At 31.8% G+C, this 22,672-nt stretch overlaps 1 protein-coding gene across 12 annotated transcripts; it reads right to left on the bottom strand.

Moving 5' to 3' along the window:
- Positions 1-1,748: 1,748 nt before the first annotated feature.
- On the bottom strand, positions 1,749-21,346 carry LOC131952055 (ATP-dependent RNA helicase DDX3X). Of its 12 annotated transcripts, none has more exons than XM_059314527.1 (17): positions 21,214-21,346; positions 18,950-19,016; positions 18,497-18,658; positions 17,631-17,793; positions 14,797-14,904; positions 13,068-13,289; positions 12,827-12,926; positions 12,379-12,514; positions 12,078-12,259; positions 11,825-11,985; positions 11,578-11,722; positions 11,334-11,481; positions 10,935-10,955; positions 9,499-9,680; positions 9,223-9,340; positions 8,978-9,140; positions 1,749-8,633 (listed from the first exon to the last, which is right to left on the bottom strand). In XM_059314527.1, exons 1-17 carry the CDS (start codon positions 21,256-21,258, stop codon positions 8,417-8,419), a joined length of 2,340 nt encoding a protein of 779 aa, XP_059170510.1. In that variant the 5' UTR covers positions 21,259-21,346; the 3' UTR covers positions 1,749-8,416. The 12 variants fall into 12 exon arrangements, with proteins under 12 accessions (XP_059170510.1, XP_059170512.1, XP_059170513.1 ...); XM_059314529.1 differs by having other exon boundaries at positions 11,337-11,481; XM_059314530.1 differs by having other exon boundaries at positions 17,631-17,790.
- Between the last annotated feature and the right edge of the window lie 1,326 nt (positions 21,347-22,672).

The following is a 22,672-nucleotide window of genomic DNA, read 5'->3' as shown; positions in this document are numbered from 1 at the left end:
TATATATATATATATATATATATATATATATATATATATATATGTGTGTGTGTGTGTGTGTGGTCTCAAGCTCATAATTTCAAGGCCTAGATCTGACTCGTTCTCGATAGACTTAAAGATCTATGCAGAACATATATCGTACAGTGGCTTAGGCCTAAGGGGAGGAGGGGTGTTGGATCCCCCGCCCCCGGAATTTTTTTCTCATTGCAAGAGCCCCCCCCCCCCTCTCCTGAACGAGATGGAATTTATATAGTAAACAAACATACTTTTACTAGTGTCCGCCGCCCCCCCCCCCCCCCCCGAGATAAAAAAAAAAAAGTCTGGAAGAAACACTGGTCCGATGTTCTGCCTTCGCTGCCCCAACCAAGTTTCGCTAATGACTAATACCAGCATTGTCACAAACATTTTTTGCTTGTTGAATAATCTGAGCCAAGACATGGATCTTTGTTGATAAAAATGTCTCACAATTATGAATACTTTTCTACCTATTTCAGAATGTCTTTGTTATAGTCTACGAATTGTCTTTAAAATAAAATACTAATTAAGCTAGAAACTAGTAGTACGGTAGATTCAGCCAACAAATGAGCGTAGGTGTAATGTAAGCCTTTTTTCCCACGTTTTCTTTAACTTGCTTTCTCTGTGTCTGTGTTTGTTTGTCTTTCCAATCAAATCTTGCGATCGAAATTTCTGGCACTTCCCAGTTAGCTAGCGCGCTGAAATTTTCAGGGAAGCTTTCTTTTGGATGACCATAGAATATGCAATTGTTATTATTACTAAATTGATCAATGGAAACATTTTATTAAGCATTTTAGACCGCTATATAATCTATATATATAATTCTCCTCTGCGAGCCATTAGAAAAAAAACCAGCGACGCGTACCTCGCGCGCAGTGAAGCGAACGATCCCACGTTGCCACAGGCTTAGGGGCAGATAATTTACTTTGAACCGAGTTTAAACTTACAGGATGTAGGCCAGTTTGGGGGAGACGATATGGTCGAGTGGTTGGGCACACGATTGCTATCCCACTCGACACAGAAACGTATTCACACAACGTGTTTTTTACGAGTTGTCTTTTTACGAGTTGTCTTCGTTTACCCAAAAAAAGTGAAAAGATAAAATCGATAGCAAGATTTTAATGCAAACAAACAGACAAAGACTAAAAAGTAGAAAATAATAATCATTAAAAAAGTTTTTAAAAACCCACGTTTTCTGATTGAACTAAAAAGTAGAAAATAAACGCTATACATCACAATAATGCAAGCGATCACTCTACTATAAGCGATCAAAAACGTGGGGCGCCGTGATTTTCTTACAGTTTCTAATACTGTTGACTCTTGCAAGCTCCCTAGTATTATCTAATCAATAGTAATATAACTTTTACTTCGGCGCCCCACGTTTTTGATCGCTTATAGTAGAGTGATCGCTTGCATTATTGTGATGTATAGCGTTTATTTTCTACTTTTTAGTTCAATCAGAAAACGTGGTTTTTTTTAAACTTTTTTAATGATTATTATTTAAGGAGTCATGTTGACTATATTTCTAAAATATTCTTTTACTAGTTTGTAAAATGAACTTCAATGGATAAGAACAGAAAAAAATCATGTTTTTTTTTCTTCCATTAACTAATTCTAGATTGGTTATTCCTTTGTTAATCGTTTTCTCATGTATTATAAGTAATTTTTCCAACACCCAAATAAAAATTCATTATCTGCCATTACAGCCTAAATAAAGAAAAACACTTGAGAAATCCAGCAAAATTGGCATTTTAATATTTCTGTAAGCAAACTCATTTTTAATGAACTTACTTTATGCGCACTGCCATTTCCACCAAGAAGTGATACAAGACGACCAGTTACTGTTACCATAGCACCAATGAGGTTTGAAGAATATTGGCTTTAATAACCTGGTCTTTGACTACTTGACAGGGAGGTTTTAAATTGTCCCTCACATTGAAAAAAACCAAATGGTGTTAGACTAAGGTCAAAATTAAACTTTTTATTGTCTGAATTTATTTAGACTATTAAAACATGCTAAACCCATATAAAGTATTCTGCTGACCACAAGAAATAAAAATAAAGACCAAGATCATGTCATTCAGACTGTTTTAATTTTAAAGAAGACAATGCTTCCTGATCATTAGTTTTCTTCACTTCCTTAAAAACTTAACATCAATAGAAAAAACATTAATTCAGAATATTTCCAAGTACATTTTGGAAATGACCTTAGTTCAATAAGTCAAAGCATGCCAGGCTACTAATAATTTTTAAAAATCTTTGAAAAAAAAAGATACTTCATTTAAAAATGCTAGCAGTTGACAGCTGGCTTTCAATAAAGAAGTATCAAATGTAATGACCTCATCAATACCACAGTTGCTGTAACACCATGATTGTATTGTTTACTATAAGCAACACAACATGTTTAAACAAACATTTAAAAAAATATGCACACCTAATAATCCTGGTGTTAAACCATGACAAAGGTAGATGGGAGTTTACCTGTTTACTTAAAAAAAAATATGACAAGAACTTTCATAACTTTTTCATTGAAAAACATCCAATGTAGAAGTTTTACACAACATTATTCCAAAAATGTTTAGGGTCAATAACTCACTACAAAGGAATCCCTAGATTTAATGGAATGTCTATATTACGAATTCATTGATACAGACATCTACTGTTCTACCCTGACATAAACAAGTTGTATGCAAGATTGTCTTCACAAGCTGTAAGCTTAAACAATGAAAATAAAAATTATAAAATTAAAGTATTGCCCCATTGGGGGGAAAAATAGTTTCAGAAAACAGAATGCTAAATGTGCATGCTCAAATGATGAACAAGTTGAGAACAGCAATCTTGTTGACCTTTCACAAGGATTTTTTTAAAATTTTATGAAACATACTTCACATAACAGGTTAATAAGATTAAAATCAAAACTAGTCAACAAAGTTTTTATGTTTTATAATAGCATTTTGGATCTCTATGTTCAGCATTTTAATATTCTTTCACTTAAAATTTTTAACCTTTTCAAGCCAAAAAACCTATGTGTACTGCATTTCTATTAGCTGCAATAGAAATATCCAATTGAACATGGTTTAATACATTTGAAATCAAACATTTGGTAAGTCTCTGATTTTTAAACATGCTTTGCTAAAAACATGTTTTACTAGATGTTTTTTTTTTTTGGAAAAAAAAATAAAGTTTCCATTGTAGCACACTTCTTGATATGTAATTTAATGACCATTTTAAAAAAAACTGAAAATTGAGAGCAAAATAATAAAACCAGAGAAAAAAACTAAAAATCTGCATTTCACTGTCATTAATATAATGCATTTTAATGATGATTGAAATCAAATACACTGTCTATGAGACAGATTTACTGACGTTAAACCATCTTGTTGGTTTAATATACGTAACATTTAATCTAAAAATCCATACCCAATATTTTAAGCAAATTTCAAACTGATATTCTAGTTCTAGTACACTACTCATTTTTTAAATCCATAAAGATTCAAATATTTTGTTATCTAAATTAGCTTAATAAAAGGACAAAATAATTTTAGGTATGGAAACTGAGCACACAAAAAATGTGCCAAGATTTAAAAAAACTGAAATGCACTGATGGAAAAGTCACGGATATTTCTAATATTTGACTGTTTCATTTGATGCTTTTTTTAAAAACCCAAACCAACAGTTAAATATTTTTGTATAGCAAATAATCGGAACTAAATATCAGTAAAGTAGAATGTTCACTCCTAAAAAAAAAAAAAAATATTCACTTAACTGGCCATCATTTCTTAATACAAAGATAGTATGCTAGTTGTTAAATTTGTTTAAAAAAAAAAATAACACCCAAAACAAATTAATTGGAAACCATAACATTGTGATCATGCTTTTAGTCAAATTCACTTTGAAATATTTCCAGTGTAATTTTTTCTTATCTTACCAACTACACCTTCCAAGGTTACATATATTGGTACTAAGAACATTGCTCTACAAAAACTGCTGGAAACTATATCCATCTTTGAACATTTAGTTCCCCTGGATTAAAAGTCATACATACAAAATATTGACAAATGCAAATAGTAGTTATCAGACAGACTGGAGATGGGAAAGTCTGATCATACATGCTATCGCATAAAGGCATGCAAGAGCTACAGATGTGAGGTGCTGCAACAACTAAACAAAATTCTTCTTACTGATGGTTTTTATTATACATTTTCACTAAAAAAATCGTTATCCAAAATATGGGTAAGAAAGTTTAAAACCTTTACCTGAAATTTAAATTAACCTCCCAAAAAAAAAAAACAAAAAAAAAACCATCAGAAGGAGTAGAGGTTTAGAGGCAAGCTTTGAACAAATAATACCTTCACACTGTTTTCAGGTAATGTGTAACTTTAAATGTTCACAGTAGCAGCCCCTCTTCCATTTCCCCTGCTATACATATATGCGTACCCTCAATGAGATACTATTAATAGACATAAGTGACAAGGTCCCTTAAACAGAAACAATGCCATCATTATGAATAACATCAGACTACTACATAAAACATTTTTAATTCAGCTTCAATAAATTGCTGTTTTTTAATAAATTTAAAACAAATTTATTAAATATTTAATAACCCAATGAAACATTTTTAGTAATGGTAGAAAAAAACTTTAGATAAGTCTTATTTTTGTTGCTGGGTTATAGTAATTTATAATCGAATAAACAAAAAATTACAATAATTGGATGTCAACGCTATTTTGCAACAACAGTTTACTTTAAAAAGGTCCTATTACAGCATAAATTGACCACAATTATAAAAAAACTATTTACTAACCAAAATTAAACAATGTCAGTATTTTACTAAACTGAAAGATAAATTTTGATTTAAAAAACTAACCCTTTTTATCATTTCAAATTTTGAGGAAAAAAAAATATATAAAATTCAATGTTCATTAAAACTTTTAACAAAATTTAACTCAGATCTTGATGTGAATGCAGGCAAACTTAACTGTAAAATAATACATACATTCACATGTCAACAATAGATGTCTATAGGATATACATGGACTGGCACTGGAAGTCAATTGAAAAAGTCATAAAAATCAATCTCACGAGTTTGGTTCATTTCACAAGATAAACAAATCCTATCTTTTTATAAAAGCTGACAGCTTGAATTTGGCAGCCTGGCTAAAATTTCGTTATTTCCTTATTAAACATCACAATCAATAAGCATGTCTGAATCAGTCTGACAAAATACATAACAAAAAAAAAAGACAACTTTGAAAAGTGATAAAAAAAAACATGGAAAAAATAGCCAACAAGAAAATCTTAACCCAATACTCATAAGAAAAGAGATATCAACGTAAATTACAGGGCAACATTCGGCTCTGAACCAGATATGCAATCAGATTTTATTTAGGTAGTTTACAATAATGTAACTGTTTAAGCACATCATTTGATTTTTAAAAATGACACCATCAATTATAATAATGAAAGCAACCATAAAAAGGTGTTATATTGTTACTTTCAGTTTTAAGTAAACTGGAAAAAAAAAAAGTGCAAATTGATAGTCTACAGAAAACAATTTGGTGACTAGGATTTGAATGTAAATGAAAAAAGAACATGGCTGTAGATAAGCCAAATAATTACACCCATTATAATTTGTTCTAACTCTGATTTTAATAATAAACCCCTTTGTATTGTAACTCAGACACTTAAAAAAAATTGAAAACTTGGTATTCTCTGGAATTAACCCTTGACAGAACAATTTAATGATGGAAAAGTCCTGCTTTTTCAGTAAAACAAACATTGGTCTCAACATTAGCAAATGAAATAAAAACTTGTAATATCAAATATTTTGCTGACAAGTGTTGAAAAAACTTGCCTTTTATATCTGCAACAAGTTTACTAGCCACATGTCAAGACATCTTAAAATGTATGTCAACAAACTCTCACACCAATTACAAGGACCAAGACAACAAAAGCATAAGAGATTGCACATTATATTGGGAGACATTTACCTCATTAGCATAGATTACTCATTCGCATTACAATTTAAAATATAAAACTGCACAATAGTCTGGCTGCAGATTTACCATGTCCAAATTTTAAACACTCAAAAATTTGTGTCAAATGCCAGCTTTGACAAGGCTGGATTTTTATTGAAAAATTGGTTATATACATCAGTTAGCAAAGGCTATTAATGTATTTATTGGAATGCAGTGCTTCACATGTTTTTGCGTTTATTTTAAACAAACACAAAAAAAAAAACACCCCATTTTTCTGATAACTTTAAAGTCTCATTACAGAAAAACTACTTAAAAATATCAGATTCAAAAAACAATTAAATGACACAAGTCCCCAATTATAGAAACTAATGTGCAACTCCTAGACTTATAGGGCAAAAAGTAAAAAGCTTGAAGTAAACTTTCTATAGTTGATTAACAATCAAAAGCTCGTATTCAGATGAAACCTCAGTTCTCATACATAGTGTAAATCAGATTTCTTTTTATCATCTAACAGGATTTTGCAATGTAATTGGACATTGGGCCCTATTATAATAATTTTTTAAAGTGGAGAGCAAGCAATGAATTGTTTTAGTCCAATGCTACTCCCAACTTGAATAGGAATGAATAATTTCCTTTATAAAAAAAGAGATTCTCTACAATATGCTGCCCTTGGAGCTTAAATAGAATGGCCAGCTTTTCAAGTTCAGTGATATAAATCAGAAGGGACAAAACTTTATAGATAACACCCCAAACTACATTGCTTCACATTAAGTGCCAAAACTTAAAAACAAGTATTTGGTGGCATGCAGCGACCAGATGTCTGATTAACCAAACACCACGCTGCCATTACATTAATCATTTAGTCTATATAAAAAGTTCCTTTTCATATATGTACTAGTGTATAGTCAACACGTGAATGTTTATTCTATTTTTGCACAAATATTGGCAAAATGCACCGGTTTATAAGCAGTAATTTATTTTATCTTTTATGTGGCTGAATACTGCTTGTAAAAAAAAAACATTATCTACATTGTTAAAGGCACCAAAAAATACATACCATGTGAAGCAATTATGGGATTTTTTTATTTAAAAAAAGTTGACTTACTTTTTACGACTGGACAATAAAAGACCTTAATGGAAAAAAAAACATTTGGTTTGGGCCCAATACCCAATATAGCTGAAATATCAGCCATGGTTTTAAAGTTTTTGGCGATCTATAAAAGCATACTGGAGGTGCTTAGGTTATCCGCACAAAAACTAAGTAAACACGTGCCATTATAGCTGTTTAAATATATGACAGTGCACGAATAGCAATGCAGTAACAAATGCTCAACCACTAAATTAGTTTTTTTGTTCAGTAGCATTTTATAATATTCACATCAAGTTAGGTTGATGCTTCTGATCTACTCTTTGTGGCAGAATATTGTTTTATGTGGATAAAAAAGCAATTGTTACGCATTGCATGTTACAAAAGTATAAAACATAATTTTTTTTAATACCATGTTTTTTTGTTTTTTTTAAATTAGTACAATCAACATTTTGTAAATGGCATGGTAATAAAAAAGCTGTTTTAAGTACTTTTTTAGAAACTGGTCCTTAACAATCATAGATCTGTTACATTTTCATAACGATGCAAAAAAGTTTTTGAATTGCATCGAAAGAACTTGGTTTCATCTTCTGTCTTTAAAAGTAAGAAAAGTTACAGAGAACTTATCCCCCTTTCTTTTTGTTTCAAGCTTTGCTCTAGTTTTCACTAAAGCAAATAATGAAAAAAAAAAACGTTTATAAAAAAATATAAAAGTAAATTTAAAAAAATGAAACTTGGGTGAAAGTTTGATGCTTGTTGACATATGCAACCAAATTTTAATGTGTCCTTTTCAATTAATATTGGGATGATGTTTTAAATTCTTTATACAAATATTTACTCCAATATACATTTGTCTGCATACATGTGCACATTAAGTGCATAAATATACACACACATGTACTTACATTGTATATAAGTATACATGTATAAGCATATTTATAAATGTATAGTTATATACAATATAACCTATTTAAAAAAAAAGATGATTCAGAGTTTGAACAAAGCTTCGTATAACACCTCTGGTCCTTGCCGCATGTTTCCCTAGAACATGTAATATTAAAGAACAATCAAGTCTACTACATCATGATAGCTACACAACATGCAGTGAAGAGACCAAGCAAATGGCAAAAGCAGCAGTCTCTTTAGTAATAGCCATGGCAAGTGAAGAGGCATAAAGTGGCTAGTAAAAATAGCTGGTGTCACTAACATGATCTATTGAAGAAGTAGCTTTAAAAATTAGGGAAATAAAACTTTTAAAATTGACTGATTGAAAGTAATCCAACTTCACTTGCCATTGGTAATTGCTTTAAAGATTAATGCAGAAATGCCACAGACTTTAGTTTCCCCACCAATCATTTGCTGGAGCAGAGTAAGTTCCTCCATAGCTTCCTCCATAGTTGTTGTACTGAGGTGGAGGGAAGTTGGGTGTGAAGTGGTTATTAAATGGCTGCTGTCCATTAAATCCACTGCCACCGCCTGGTGGGAAATTTGGCTTCATTGGTTTAGCCTGCTGACGATAATCTCTGCCACCAAAACCACCACCAGTTCCAAATCTGAAAAAAAAAATTTATTTGCAACATTAACACAAAATTACAGAAAATAATTGAAGGTTTTAAGTAATTACCCTTTCAAACCTGATGGATCATTGGGTAGACAAAGAGATCATGTTACTTGACCAAGGTTATGAAGGGATAGTGTGGTCAGCACAATGCCCAACCGACTTTACTTTCGCTAATGAGAGCCAGTACCCCATCAGAGCTGACTAGACTTGCCCAACAAATTCTAGTCAGAGATCTGAACTGAAGACCATCTGGTTACCAGCTGAACACGCTATAGCCAGCCAGTAATTAAGGGTTTAAGCTAACTCAAAGGATATGAATTCAGAAAAAATATTCACCTTCTGACAGAACCACCACCACGTCTGCTCATTCCCACTGATCGAACATCTACAGACATAGATTCTAGCCATGGGGGAATTTCTTGATTAGATTCAGTCAGGAGATCAAGAAGATCACGGACTATGTTTTTGTTTTTCTCATTGAAGAAAGATGTAGCCAAACCTACAAAGTATATTTCAAAATATAGATCTCAAAATTGCCATAACATTGGTTAAGCAATACAATTATTGAAACACTTTATTACCTAAATTTCCGACTCTGCCAGTACGACCAATACGGTGAACGTATTCTTCAATGTCACTAGGTAGATCAAAGTTGATTACATGTCTCACATTAGAAATATCTAATCCTCTGGCTGCAACCTGTAAATGTTCATGCAGACGTTAATAGAAAGGCAACAAACAAGGACCAATAAAGTAATACATTTCTGGATTTCTATCAAGGAAGTCACAGAAAAAATATGAACACTGTCCCGGTAGACATATTTAAACACAAGTATTAAAATAAAAAAATTTCTTACAGCAGTTGCAACCAAAATAGGTCTTTCTCCACACTTAAAGATTCTTAAGGCATCTTCACGTTCCCTCTGTGATCTGTCACCATGAATGCTAGTTGCTGGATATCCTTCTCGTAACAGGAAATCCTCCAGGGCATCAGCACCTTTCTTGGTTTCAACAAAAACCAAAGTCAGGGATTCCGGTCCTATTTATGGATAAAAAATTTAAAAAATGTATTTTTCTTACAGATGATGCTTTATCAATATTAATAATCTTAGTAACGAGTAGAGAGAGTACCGTAAATGGTTATTAAAATTCTCCAAATCAATATTTTAGTAGGATAAATAAACCGGGAGTGATCTCCCCTAAACTTTCTTGAATATCTATATATATAATTCTCTTCTTCGAGCCGTTAGAAAACAAGCTGCAAGCGCGCTCCCTAACATCCCCACCCCTACATGATCTTAGTGAGCTGTGGTTCACGCTATGTTTACCTTCGTGGAGTTGGGTTTAGTGACGGCTATTAGGGGCAGATAATTTAGTTTGAAACGATTTTTAACGTGGGGGTGGGGGGAGGAGGGGGGGGGGTTATGGTCCTTAACGAGCTACTTATAGTGTTTTAAAGAAATATTTTCAGTGTCAGCGTTGGTACTGTCGAATTCACAAATTATGAATTACTGAAAAGTAGAAAAAACAACAACTAACTAGCGGCGTATGTTATGCCGCGGGCCGGCTCGTTGATAATAATATATAACACTACAGGGGATGGCAACTAGGGATATCGACATGAGTTTTAATACATTTTTAATTACTTTTTAAAATAGAATGTCGTAGAAAAAAGAATTGCGCACTAAGTGAACGCCAAATAAAATGTGTATAATAGTGTGGAATATTATTAGTACTTTAAAAATGTATATGCGTTCTTGAGAAATCTGAAAGTGTAAATTACTACTTCCTGTCAAAGGAAATTACTCAAAATTTGAAAGAAGGCAGAGAATTAGATATTTTACTTACATGTGAAATTTCATTTCTCTATTTAACATAGTACGCAAGTTATAGGCTTTTGAAAAATTGAAAGTAGAATAAGTTCCACTTCCGGTATCGGAAATCGCCCAAAAGTTGTTAAGGATATACGATTTTGATATAATACTAATATATGTGATTTCATCAACCTAGCTGTAACGGTACTCAAGTTATCGTATTCACAGACACACACAGAAATATGGACAAGATTGCAAAACTATGTTTTTCCGACTCAGGGGCAAATCTTGATTTTCCTTTTTTTGCACAATTTCAATACTTAATACTTTGTATACAAAAAACCAAAAACGATCATAAAAGTAAAAACAAATTAAAAAATTGTTAGAACTATAGTCAATTTAAAGTGGAAATTTTAAAATCAAAAGGCAACACAAAAACAGTTGTTAATATAAACTTAAAAACAAAAGCTAACTCTTACTTGGAGACCCTGCACCACTTCCTACATTGATAATACAAAGGAAAGTCTATTCATTCTTAACTACTTAACCTATTTTGTTCAAACATTAAAAACTACAAAACGGTGTGTAGAAGCCAAACAATATCAGATAGTTGCAAAAATTAAATATAGGACATATATAAGCCATTTGCACAGCACACAGATGTTTTAATAATTACATTTCACTAAATAAATGTTTTAAAGAACACAAGACCACCAATACTTTTAACAAGTTAAGCCAGACATAAACTAAATGACCTTGTACTTTAATAAAAAAAAAGGTTTAAATAATCATTATAGATAAAAAAAAATGTACTAAATATAAAGAATGCACAAACGAGTTACAACATGAAAAACAGTTTACAGTTACAAAACTCTCACCACCTGCAGCATTCAATAGATCCAACAGGAAAGAGCGTTTTTCCTGTTCTTCAACCCAGACAACTTTCTGAGTTATATTCTCACTGGTACTTCCAACACGGCCAACAGCAAGGAAAATGTAATTTTCCAAGAAATCCCGAGCAAGTACCTGGAATTAGCACAAAAAGTTGAAAACGAAAAAATCAATTCAACACCTTTAAGATTACAAAATTCATAACAAAACTTTAAATAAAACTTAGCTCACCTGAATTTCTTTTGGGAAAGTGGCAGAGAACATATTAGTTTGTCTCTTTCCACATGGGGGCATATTGTCTTTTTCAACTATGCGACGGATCTGTGGTTCAAAACCCATGTCTAACATTCTATCTGCCTCATCAAGTACTAGAAACCTTTGCAACAAATAAATTAAAATTATTATATTTATAAAACATGTAGCTTTTCTCTTTCAAAAGTTAATTCAGAACAGTGATTTAAAAAAAAAATGCACTTACTTGCAATGATCAAGTCCCACTTTTCCTCTCTCCATCATGTCGACAAGACGACCAGGTGTAGCAACTAATAAATGACATCCTTTGTCCAAGTCACGCATTTGTGCACCTATATCTGCTCCACCATACACTACACATGGCCGAACTCTGGATCTATATGCAAACTACACAAAAAAGGAATTTTTAAATATGAAAATTGTTTTGTTAAATGTGGAGACGAACAAAATGTTTACTAGAATGAAAAAGAAGGTAGTACCTTTCTGGCTTCATCGTAAATCTGTGATGCTAATTCTCTAGTAGGTGCAAGAACAAGAGCAATAGGAAACATTTTTCGTCTACCATACTGACGACCCCCAGGTTGATTGCCAGACTCTCCAGGTCCCATTTCATAAATTTGATTGAGAATAGGAACAAGGAATGCAGCGGTTTTTCCAGAACCTGTAACAAACGATTCGATGAGTGAGTGCAGAATATCATTTAACCTTTACTGAAAGACATTTCAGTATTGTAGAGGAGTGTTTCAGAACAACTGTTCAATATCAACAAATACTTCATACCTGTCTGAGCACAAGCCATAAGATCTCTTTTCCCCAAAATGATTGGAATAGCAAACTTCTGAACAGGGGTTGGCTTGCTGTATTTGCTGAGTGCAATGTTATTGCGGACAATTTCTCCCATGTTACAGTCTTCAAACTATAAAAAAATATTAAAAATAAGAAGTTGATACTGGAATTTTTCAAAAGTACAATATTTACTGTGCCCAAGTTGATTTTTCTTGAGACAATGTCTCTTAAGACTAAAAAACTTTAATAGCATCAATAAACTTTTATGCCATTATAAAAAAACCATTCTACAAAACATCTCACCTGAGTGAAAAAAAGGATCATTACTACAATCTATAGCAATCTTTCATTTTTAAATGTGTAATTTAATGTTGAACAAGATTAAACATGACACTTCGAAGTCATAAGAAACCCACTTATCTAGAATGTTTGAAAGACTTACATTTTCAATGTGCTTTGGACAATTGTCACCGCTTGCCTCAACTGGAATATCTTCATACTTATCAAAATTGATTCCAGTATTTCCTGCTCCAAACAATTCACTAAAACAAAAACAATATTCCAGTAATAAATATAAATAAGTAATGTAGAAAGTTTATGCAAGCACTTAGTACAAAATAAAAGGAATTAGAGCTACTTAGAAACAAGTTGAAATACATAAAATATTTTACAAAAGTGCTTACTGCTCTAATCTCTCATTTCTGGGAAGTGGGATAGACCAATCCTCCTGTCTGTTGTCATTGCCATTATTTTCTTCCCTGTTATCCCAGCGATTGTACCCTTGTCCACCCATACGACGTTCTCTATCACGATCTTCTAGTAGTACATCCCACCTGTTACCACCACCACCTGGAGGAGGAGGTGGGGGAGCACTTCCTTGCCTATTCCACCTTTCATTGCCACCTCTATTTAACAGAATAATACATGTATTATAATAAGTATTGAAGATAAAAAAAAGGTAATATTAACACTAACCTGAGAATGAACAACTCTCAAAACATTGTTTTGGATATAAATGTCTTAAAAACTTCACAATTTTTCACTTCAAATTTGAATGGACGAAAACAACAAAAATCACGAACTTTCACCAAAAATTTTCTACTGCATCCACAAAATTTAACTTCATATCTATTTAAAGAGTAAAGTCTAACCTAATATAATAATTGAACTGAGTGGGTAAAAAATCATGCAGTTAAATGTCTACATTTGAGAAAATAAAGTGGTGGTGGAACTTTTATGCCGCAAGGCTTTAAGTCATGATTTTAAAATTATCAAAAAATTAAATTGTTAAAACCGTATGGATACATAATAAAGTTAGTTACTTAAAACTACAGCTAACCTACATTAATAAAGAAATATTTTCAGTAAAATAATTAAGTATTAGATTGCTCGCCACTTTATAGTAAAAAAAACTATGTCAATGTGACAATTTACTAATAATATCCAAATTTTAACACTAAGTGAGAATTAAAAATACTAATAAACTTTAATATTTTATTATATTCTCTTTGATAGTGAACCATTTTTATTTTGATAAAATGCATAGGGAAAAAAAAAACTAAACAATTCAGAGGTCTAGACCGCGCTGTGCTCATATTTTCTTTGTAAAAAATTTTGTGATCAAGATGGACACATTATTTCATTATTGCACTTTGCCATTTGTGCAATTAAATAGAAAAATGGTTTCTTTATAACCTTTCTAGTAAATTTTTAAAATTTTTAGTGGATGTTGGGGAAAATTCAATTTTGAGAACTTAAGTAATTGGTATACATTTTATAGGAGACTAAAGGTTATACAATCCTGAGTACGTTAAGCTAAGTTTAGAATTTATACGACATGGCGCTGAAGCAGACACAAAGGAATGGCGCAGGGGTAAAAATGGGCCAGTCTTTTGCCACTAAAAATTAATGAGGTGATGTTCTTCGAGCTACTAACACCTGTATTCTTTTACCAATATAAAAACAAACAACATATTACTGTAGAGCCTAAGTTATACTTTCAAACCGTACCATTTTTATTAGTATACTCATAATTTTAATGGGAGAATTTTGAGGTGGGAAGTAGTGACAAAAGTAACAAAGTATAAGCAGAAACTTTGATTTTCTGCATTTTGGAGTACCAAATATAATATTCCCTAGTAATGCATTTAAAATACTACAAGATGACATGGAAACATGGGAAATGGTAGAGATAAAGTTAAGACTAGCATTTTAAAAACAAGCTACATTAAAAGAACAGGTAGATTAAACCCATGCATGCGAAAACAATGGCTTTAGATGCAAATTAGCTGCTTGAGAACATTGACAAGTAAAAAAAATTCTTTAAATATTGAAAAAACAAGTAAAATGAAAAATTGTGAAATTTGGAACATTCACACAAGTGATGATTGTTAAGGAAATTATTGAACTAACTTGTCATTGTATTGGTAAGCTCCAGCATTGTTGCCTCCACCACGACTAAATCCTTGATTTCCACCACCTCGTCTCTCATAACCTCCTCTATTATCTCGATCATTGTAACTAAGACAAAATATTTTTTTAAAAATATATGCATGGTAATATGAAAAAATGTAAATGTGTTTAGTAAAAAGATGTGCTTATTTCTTATATATACCATCAGGCAATATTTATTACATTTAATAAATGAAAAAGCATTTAAGTAGGAACTTTTGCAGCGTGATTTGTTTTGCTGTTACATTTTATGGATAACAGCATGAGCATAACACTAGAGAGTAAGGACAACAAATTCCCATACTGTAAATTTCACAATTAGTTTTCCAGAACATAGGAACCCTTGGTTTTACTCTAGGTAAAAAAAAAAAAAAACACTTCTACACAGGATTAGAAATTTTCTAGACTTTTTGGGACAAAAACCAGACTTTATACAGATAATGCTTAAGTGACATAAAACAATGTAAAATTTAAAATATCAATTTAATTACAGTATTGATGGTAGGTACATTTCTTTCAGGTAGCAGTTAAGTGTTCAATGAACATTTTAAACATCTTGAAATTTGTATAGACATATAATACAACTATTTCAGATGAATTAGCCTTGGCACATGACATTTGACTTAGATAGTAGTGCAGGGGTGCCACTCATTTTTTAAGTGAATTCTGAAAATGAATCCCAAAATTTTACCAACCCTGAAACTAAACTTTGAAAATTTTGAAACCCTGAAAATTAATTTCGCGCAGAATTTCAAAATAAAATGGACTATTATTTCATTATTTTTTGAGACATTTGATTCATATTATGTTAAATTTACAATCCTTTAAAATGGATTTATTTTCTTTGTAACAAGCTTCAAATAAAAATTAAATCTTTAAAGGATTAGTTTACAATGTAGTCTTATCTCTAGACCTACCCCATAATGTGCTATTGTAGAACTCCCCCCCCCCCCTGCCAGCTTTTATAACATAACTGTATTTAATTTTTTTTTAGAACTTCCTAGCTTGATTTAAAGTGTTTAGTCAGCCAACTGTTATTTGTTAAGTAATAAATATTTTGCTAACCTCAAAGTCTTGTTATTGAATAATAAGCCCACTATATGCAGACCCCTAATAAGATTGTCACTGTATTAAATACAGGGTTGACTTACTGTAGCTATTCAGGGCTTTAATTATTAACAGCCACAACAAAAACCTAAACTCTTTTCCCAATCAACCACCAATGGGGTCATCCATAAATGATGTCATGCTTTTTTGACGATTTTTACCTCCCCCTCCCCTCTGTCACATAATGTCACAAAAAGCCAGACCCCGCCCTCTAAAATGACGTTACACACCCCCCCCCCCACCAAAAAAAATAAATTGCAGTCGAATTTTTCTTAAAATACAATATTTTTTCCAAAAATCTTGTCTGACCTCTGTCAACATAGAGTATTTTGATCAATTCCTATTACACTTTATTGAAACAATATTCTAAAACGCGAAATAACGGCTAAAATTAGTTTTCTAACATAGCTTTTGGATAATGCAAAAGTGTGATGTCACACCATCTAAACCCCACCCCTTACGAGTGTGATGTCATTTATGGACGACCCCAATGTCCCCACCTTTGATATACATAATGACGTGAAGAAATATCGTGGAAGTTTTAAGTTCATATCGCGGAATAACAGAATTAAGTTAATTTTAAAAATAATTTCAGAAGTAACTACGCTAGTAATACTCATGTCAGAGATGTAGCCGCCGAAGTGAAAAGCGGACTTTTTTACAAGCGGTTGGGAGGGGGCAGTGATAGCGGCTATTTTCTAAAACATGGTACTTCAATGTTTTTTAAACATTTCAATGACGTTTTACCAAAGTAAAAAAAAAAACAATTAGATGTAGACCCCGCCAGATCGTGTAACTAAATTATAGCAGGCCTACATATTTTGTTTAATGATATAAAACGATGCAGATCTTTTCTTGAATCTAGAAGTAGGCCCTTATTAAAAATAACCACATTAAAATTAAACAGCGCTTGTACTTGTAGAACTGCCTTGACCATGAGACATGACTCAGAATGTGTTCGCATGACGTAGGTCTTACGGTCAGTGCGACCTTGAAGAAGCGGGTAAGAGGTGGTAAAACAGCAGAGTTCTATTTTTTTTAGATCGGAGCAAAATCTTTCGGTATTTTTTTTAAAGACGATCGGCTAGATCTAGTACTGTTGGATTTAGTTTTTATTACACAGCCTAGCGTTATCCCATTGATGACATCACGTAAATAATGCAAATTTTACCCCAACCCATATCGTCATAAATAGCCAGCCACATTACGAATGACATCAAAAAGTTCCGTGTACAGCCTCACCCATCTAATACAGCCGATTTGTATTTGATCACGCGCACTGGTGAGATTGTTGCTGTCGTCATTTACTATTCGCTTTTTCTGAAAGGGTCATTAGCGGGAGTCTTGACGATAAAAACGATTTTTACAATGCCAAAATTTTCAAGCTTAAAACAATCTTAATTTTTTTTAAACTGCAAACCCGGAAATTTTCAAACTCAAATCTTGCAAATCTGGAAAGGGAAAAAAAATTTGATTCTCGAATCCAGGATATCCCAGAGAAGTGGCACCCCTGGTAGATTACTTTAAGATTTGTAATTTTATCACAGCAAACAAGATCTATAAAATGCCATCAATTATTAATTAATAATACCAGAGATGGATATTGTCAAATTTTACTTCCAAAACCAAATTCCAGACTTTTTGACCAGCCCAAAAGCTAGCCTGTCTACAGAAACAAAGCTACTTACCCACTTCTTACACCAGCACTTCCACCTCGACTGTTGTTATAACCTCCTCTATCATTGTAGCTGCCTCCTCTATCACTGTTGTAGTTGCCACGATCATTGTAGCTACCTCCACGATCACTATTGTAGTTACCCCCCTTGTCAAGGGCTACACGATCATTTCCTGCTGAAAAAACAAATGGAAATGCCTTTTATACATGTGGTTATGGATAGAGATTAAAACGACAATGATTATCTGATATACCAAAATTAACATTTTTCAAATAAAACATTGATTCCAATCAAATACTATATTTTGCAAGGAGACAAGAATGCTTTTATACATATAGATGCATTTTTAAAAAAATAGACTTGTAAAGATTATGAAATGGAAAATGTTAAACCATTTTAAATCTTACAGGCTTAGTTACCATTTTTAAAGTTTGAACTTTTTTATCTAATAAAATTAAAACATTAAATTTCTTAAGTATTTAAACATTTTAATACACTAGGCTTAAATCATATATATTCCTTATGATTATAAACCTGCACACACATTTTATATTAAGTAAAATGGATGTTCAAGGTAATAAGATTTTTTTTTTTAATGTAACTAGTATAGACTACCAATAACAAGTATGTAACTAAAAGATGAAACTAGCCTTATTATGTAAAATTCCATATTTTAAAGGAAAGCTATTAAATTAAATGTACATTCATTTTACATTACATTAAGGATAAAGTTTTGAGCTTGTACTTAAGAACAAAATATACTGCCTCATATTGAATAAATATGGAACAGAATAAGGCTATGCATTGATAAGTATATTGAAGAGAATAGTAGATGGATTTTTCAGAAAAAATGGATAGATTTTTTCGGAAAAACTCACCGAACCACCTTCCTCCGTCACGAGGTGGTGGCCCTCTGCCCCCGGAATTTCCCCAATTACCTTGTGGGGGCAAAGATGCATTGGGATGCCCAGGAGGGGGCTGACTCAAGTTGGGCATACCACCCCCACGAAGATGTGGAGGGACGTAACGACCACCACCTGCTTGTGATTTAAAAAGCCATTGTTTACACACAAAAAAGGGCTTTAATGTATATAAACTATTTCTAAATAATATTGATATGAAAAATTCATTTACCATATAATTTACTTATATGGATTATACTTAAAAACAAATTAAAATTTTGATCAATAAATAGAGATTTTGAAAGGTAAGCAAATTATTAAACATTCAACAGTAACAAATTCTTCAAGAAGTACTAAAACTCAAAACAATAGACTAATAGAATGATTTAAAATTTCAAATCTAATACTTAAGGCAGGCATAAATCGTACCAAAGCCACCATGCTGTCCATCATAGTCTTGATTGCGAACAGGGCCATTTATGTCCAGCCCAGCAAACTGGAGAAGAAAAGTACACTTATTAAGGCTGCATAATAAAGCAATACCTTAAAAAAATATTTTGGTAAACATTTGGCTCAATTCTTATGTACAATTATGTGACATTTAATAATTGGGATTCATGAGCCATTTGTGTTTAAATGACAAGAAGCAGCTGCTTTTTAAAGTAACAACTAAATTAAGCCAAATATTTGTATTTTAATAGTAGAGTATCAATTAGCTAAGGTAGATAGAAATGCAGAAATGCCTAACCCTAGCAGGTGGTCAGGTAACAGAAAATGTCTATGTAGGCTTGTGATAATTTAAAAAAATAGAATTTGTTATGACAATAAAACACACAAATAAAAGATTATCCAAGTATGCAGAAAGAGCACAACAGGTAAGAGACAAAATGTCCAAATTCAATTAAACTGCGCTGTTACATTTGATACAGCCATCCTATTCATAGCTGCATAAATTCATGAAAGAAACAGCTAACAAGTAACATTGTCATTAACATATACCGAAAACTGCCTTAACGAATTTAAAAAGCGCGACTACCAAAATCTACCATTGAAAACTTAATTTTAATAATAAAAAAAAAACATGAAACAAATAAAAACAAATGGAAAAGAAACAAATAATCTAGAAAAAATAGAAAGTTTTTTCTGGCTCTTATACTTATAAAATGGAACTACTTTGAAAATGATATGGGGCATTAGTAACTAAAAGCCAACACAGTTTAATGGGCGACTGAGTTTGACAGAAAATGTGCACAGGGGAAGTACCATCATGCTGTTTGTTAATAAATATGATATAAATGTAAAATGGGCATTTATGATGGACAAACTTAAGGTATTCATGTAGATTTAGTTATTATCTAACAAATTAAATCATGATCTTGATCAGTCAAGTTTTACTCTGATAATGATAAAAACTTTATAGCATGGTAAAACCGGACAAATGTGGGCCATTTTGTTTTGGCATCAACAATCACTGTGGAAAAAAAATATTCATCAAAATAAAACTATTCTAGCCGTAGTTATAAAAATTGTGATAAAATGTACAGCAACCAATGCTTTAATACAGGAACAAAGGGTGGGCTTGAAAAGTGAAGTTTCATAAGTTACGTCTACTTGAAAAAAAAAAAGTTCACAAAATGGTTTTATGGAGATGAGAAATTTTAAGGAAAGAGCAGTGGGATTGATTCCTGTCTCATCTTCTCACTGCTGGGCCAAGTGGGTCATAAATTACATAAAATGAATCCTCTGCTTCTCTGTTATCAAAGAACAGCAGTGGTTGTTGCCTCAGGAGTAGATTAGTAGTTTAATTGGGTTTTTTGTTGGGGTGGGGTGCTGATCGGGTCCTAATAACACACTGCTCTTTGTGCCCTGCTGTACCCAATACGTTTGATTAAAATTTTTAAATTAGAGCTAGAATCTAGATCTATTATGTGCAAAATTAATAGCAAACTATAGATCTAGCTGTAGGCATAGGCCTAATTAAATTTTCTGTAGGCCCATTATGTCATAAGCTGATATTGTAACTGTTATTTTCTAGATCTAGGCCTACATGATTTTTCAAAATACATTTTTTTAAAAATTCAGTTTCCTGATGTTGCTTTTGTTCCTTGTGTTTATCTCCCAACAATAATTTCTGTTAGGCCTATCCTATTCGCCCCATTAAAAAAAAAAAAAAATGATTTCTCAGCTTCTAATTGAGCTAGCAATGTAAATTAAGTATCTACATAAAGCTAAATTTCAACATCACGAAACTAACAGGTTTATAACGTATTAAACTCACTAATTATATCTAATGCTACACTAGATCTAGATCTCCCTACTCTAGACAGTAGAGTGAGTAGAGTAGGCAGACTGCAAACTGCAAGTCTAGCTAAAATCTTGATTCACCAATCAACCGATAAAAAAAATACAAAATTTGTCTATAGATCTAGAATGATTTTAAAAACAACGTAATTAGTTCTGGATAGCATAAAACATTCAATGTAGATCTAGATCTTACTCATAAATTAATTTTTTATTTTTAGTGCCACGATGGACTTTCATTTCTTGCAGTCACACTGCGCCATCTTGAATTTTCAAGGACTGATAAAAGAATTCACTTATATTCTAGGTAAATGAAAGAGTGGAATAAAGATATATATCACGAATTCTTGATAAATAAATAAGTAATATCAATAATTTAAGTATGAATGTACCTGCTGCTCTAGACCAGGACCATTTTGATTAGAACCATTAGGCATATTACGAAGCTGTGATGAAACTCTAAGCAAAAAAGGGAAGATGGACCAATTTTGATCACCCAATGTAAAAAGGACTACGTCTGATCACGTGACACGCAGACGTTCTTTCGAGTCTTTGTTGACGGTTAATTATAAAAACTGAAATATGGTAAAAATTACTGTTGATAAGACATAATATTTGTATATGTATAGATATACATCTAAATACATCAAATATATAACCAAATACATAAAAAATGAATTACATATAGATAACAAGTATCTCATGTTAGTTTATAATAATACCTCCCAACACAGATTACTGTAAAAACTTTGAAACTGTTATCATGAAAATAATTAAATTGTGTCAATGTAGGCCTATGTTGATTTGTAGTTGCAGTAAAACTTGTCCCATTATCATTTTATGCCTAAGGTTATTTTTCAAAATGTAGGCCTATAGATTCTATAATCTATATTTATTTCAATATATATATATATATATATATATATATATATATATATATATATATATATATATATATATATTGATACAGTTACATGCATATATAAATATACAAAGGACAGATTGAGGATGACGTGAAATCCACTTTTACAATCCACTTTTACAATTATTAGCCTTTATTTTGACGTAAAACAGAGCTATATGTACATATAAATCTTATAGAAACATAGGCCTAGTTTTATGTACAAAGAGGTGGGTGAGGTATAGTTGGTCGGGGATGGGGGTTTATGTGCATTTTTTTAGCATGCCTATAGGCTATAGTTGGTGGTTGACCGAGCTGCAAGTTTAATGTTTTTAATTTATGAATCGATTTTTTTAAAAAATAAAAAGTTCAGCAAAGATGTTTGGTTTTATTTAAATTAATTTTGTTGAAACTACTCCAAGCACATAATATAAAACTCGAAAGAACCTCTCCCAAAAAGATAATTTTATATATTCGTTTCCTCAATTCTTAATTCACTCCAAACAAGAATTAGTATGGACACAATTTTGATCTTTCCATCTTTCTTATGTGTTTAGGGACAAACGTACCAGCTGTTACCCACTACAGTTTTTTTTTCCTTTACTGTAGTTTTCCAGTTTTATTTTTATCGGATCAGTTGGATCTATAAAATCTCTTTTATGATCATTTTCTGTGACCTTAACAAATAATTTAATAGGACACGCACCAAAACGCCATTATATATATATATATATATATATATATATATATATATATATATATATATATATATATATATATATATATATATATATATATATATATATATATATATATACGAATATGTGGCATGATTTGACAAATACTACAAAACGTGTTTTAACATTAATGACATATAGATCTAGGTCGTTTTACGTAATTTTAAGCGATGTTGTAAGGCGGTGGACCTGGTAAAAGTTATCTTCTCCTGG

Source organism: Physella acuta, unplaced genomic scaffold (genome assembly GCF_028476545.2).
Source record: "Physella acuta isolate Inbredline_101_S28 unplaced genomic scaffold, ASM2847654v3 ptg000848l, whole genome shotgun sequence".
NCBI classification, from domain to species: domain Eukaryota; kingdom Metazoa; phylum Mollusca; class Gastropoda; family Physidae; genus Physella; species Physella acuta.
Note: the sequence above shows the minus strand (reverse complement) of the source record. Positions and strands in the feature narration are given on the sequence as shown.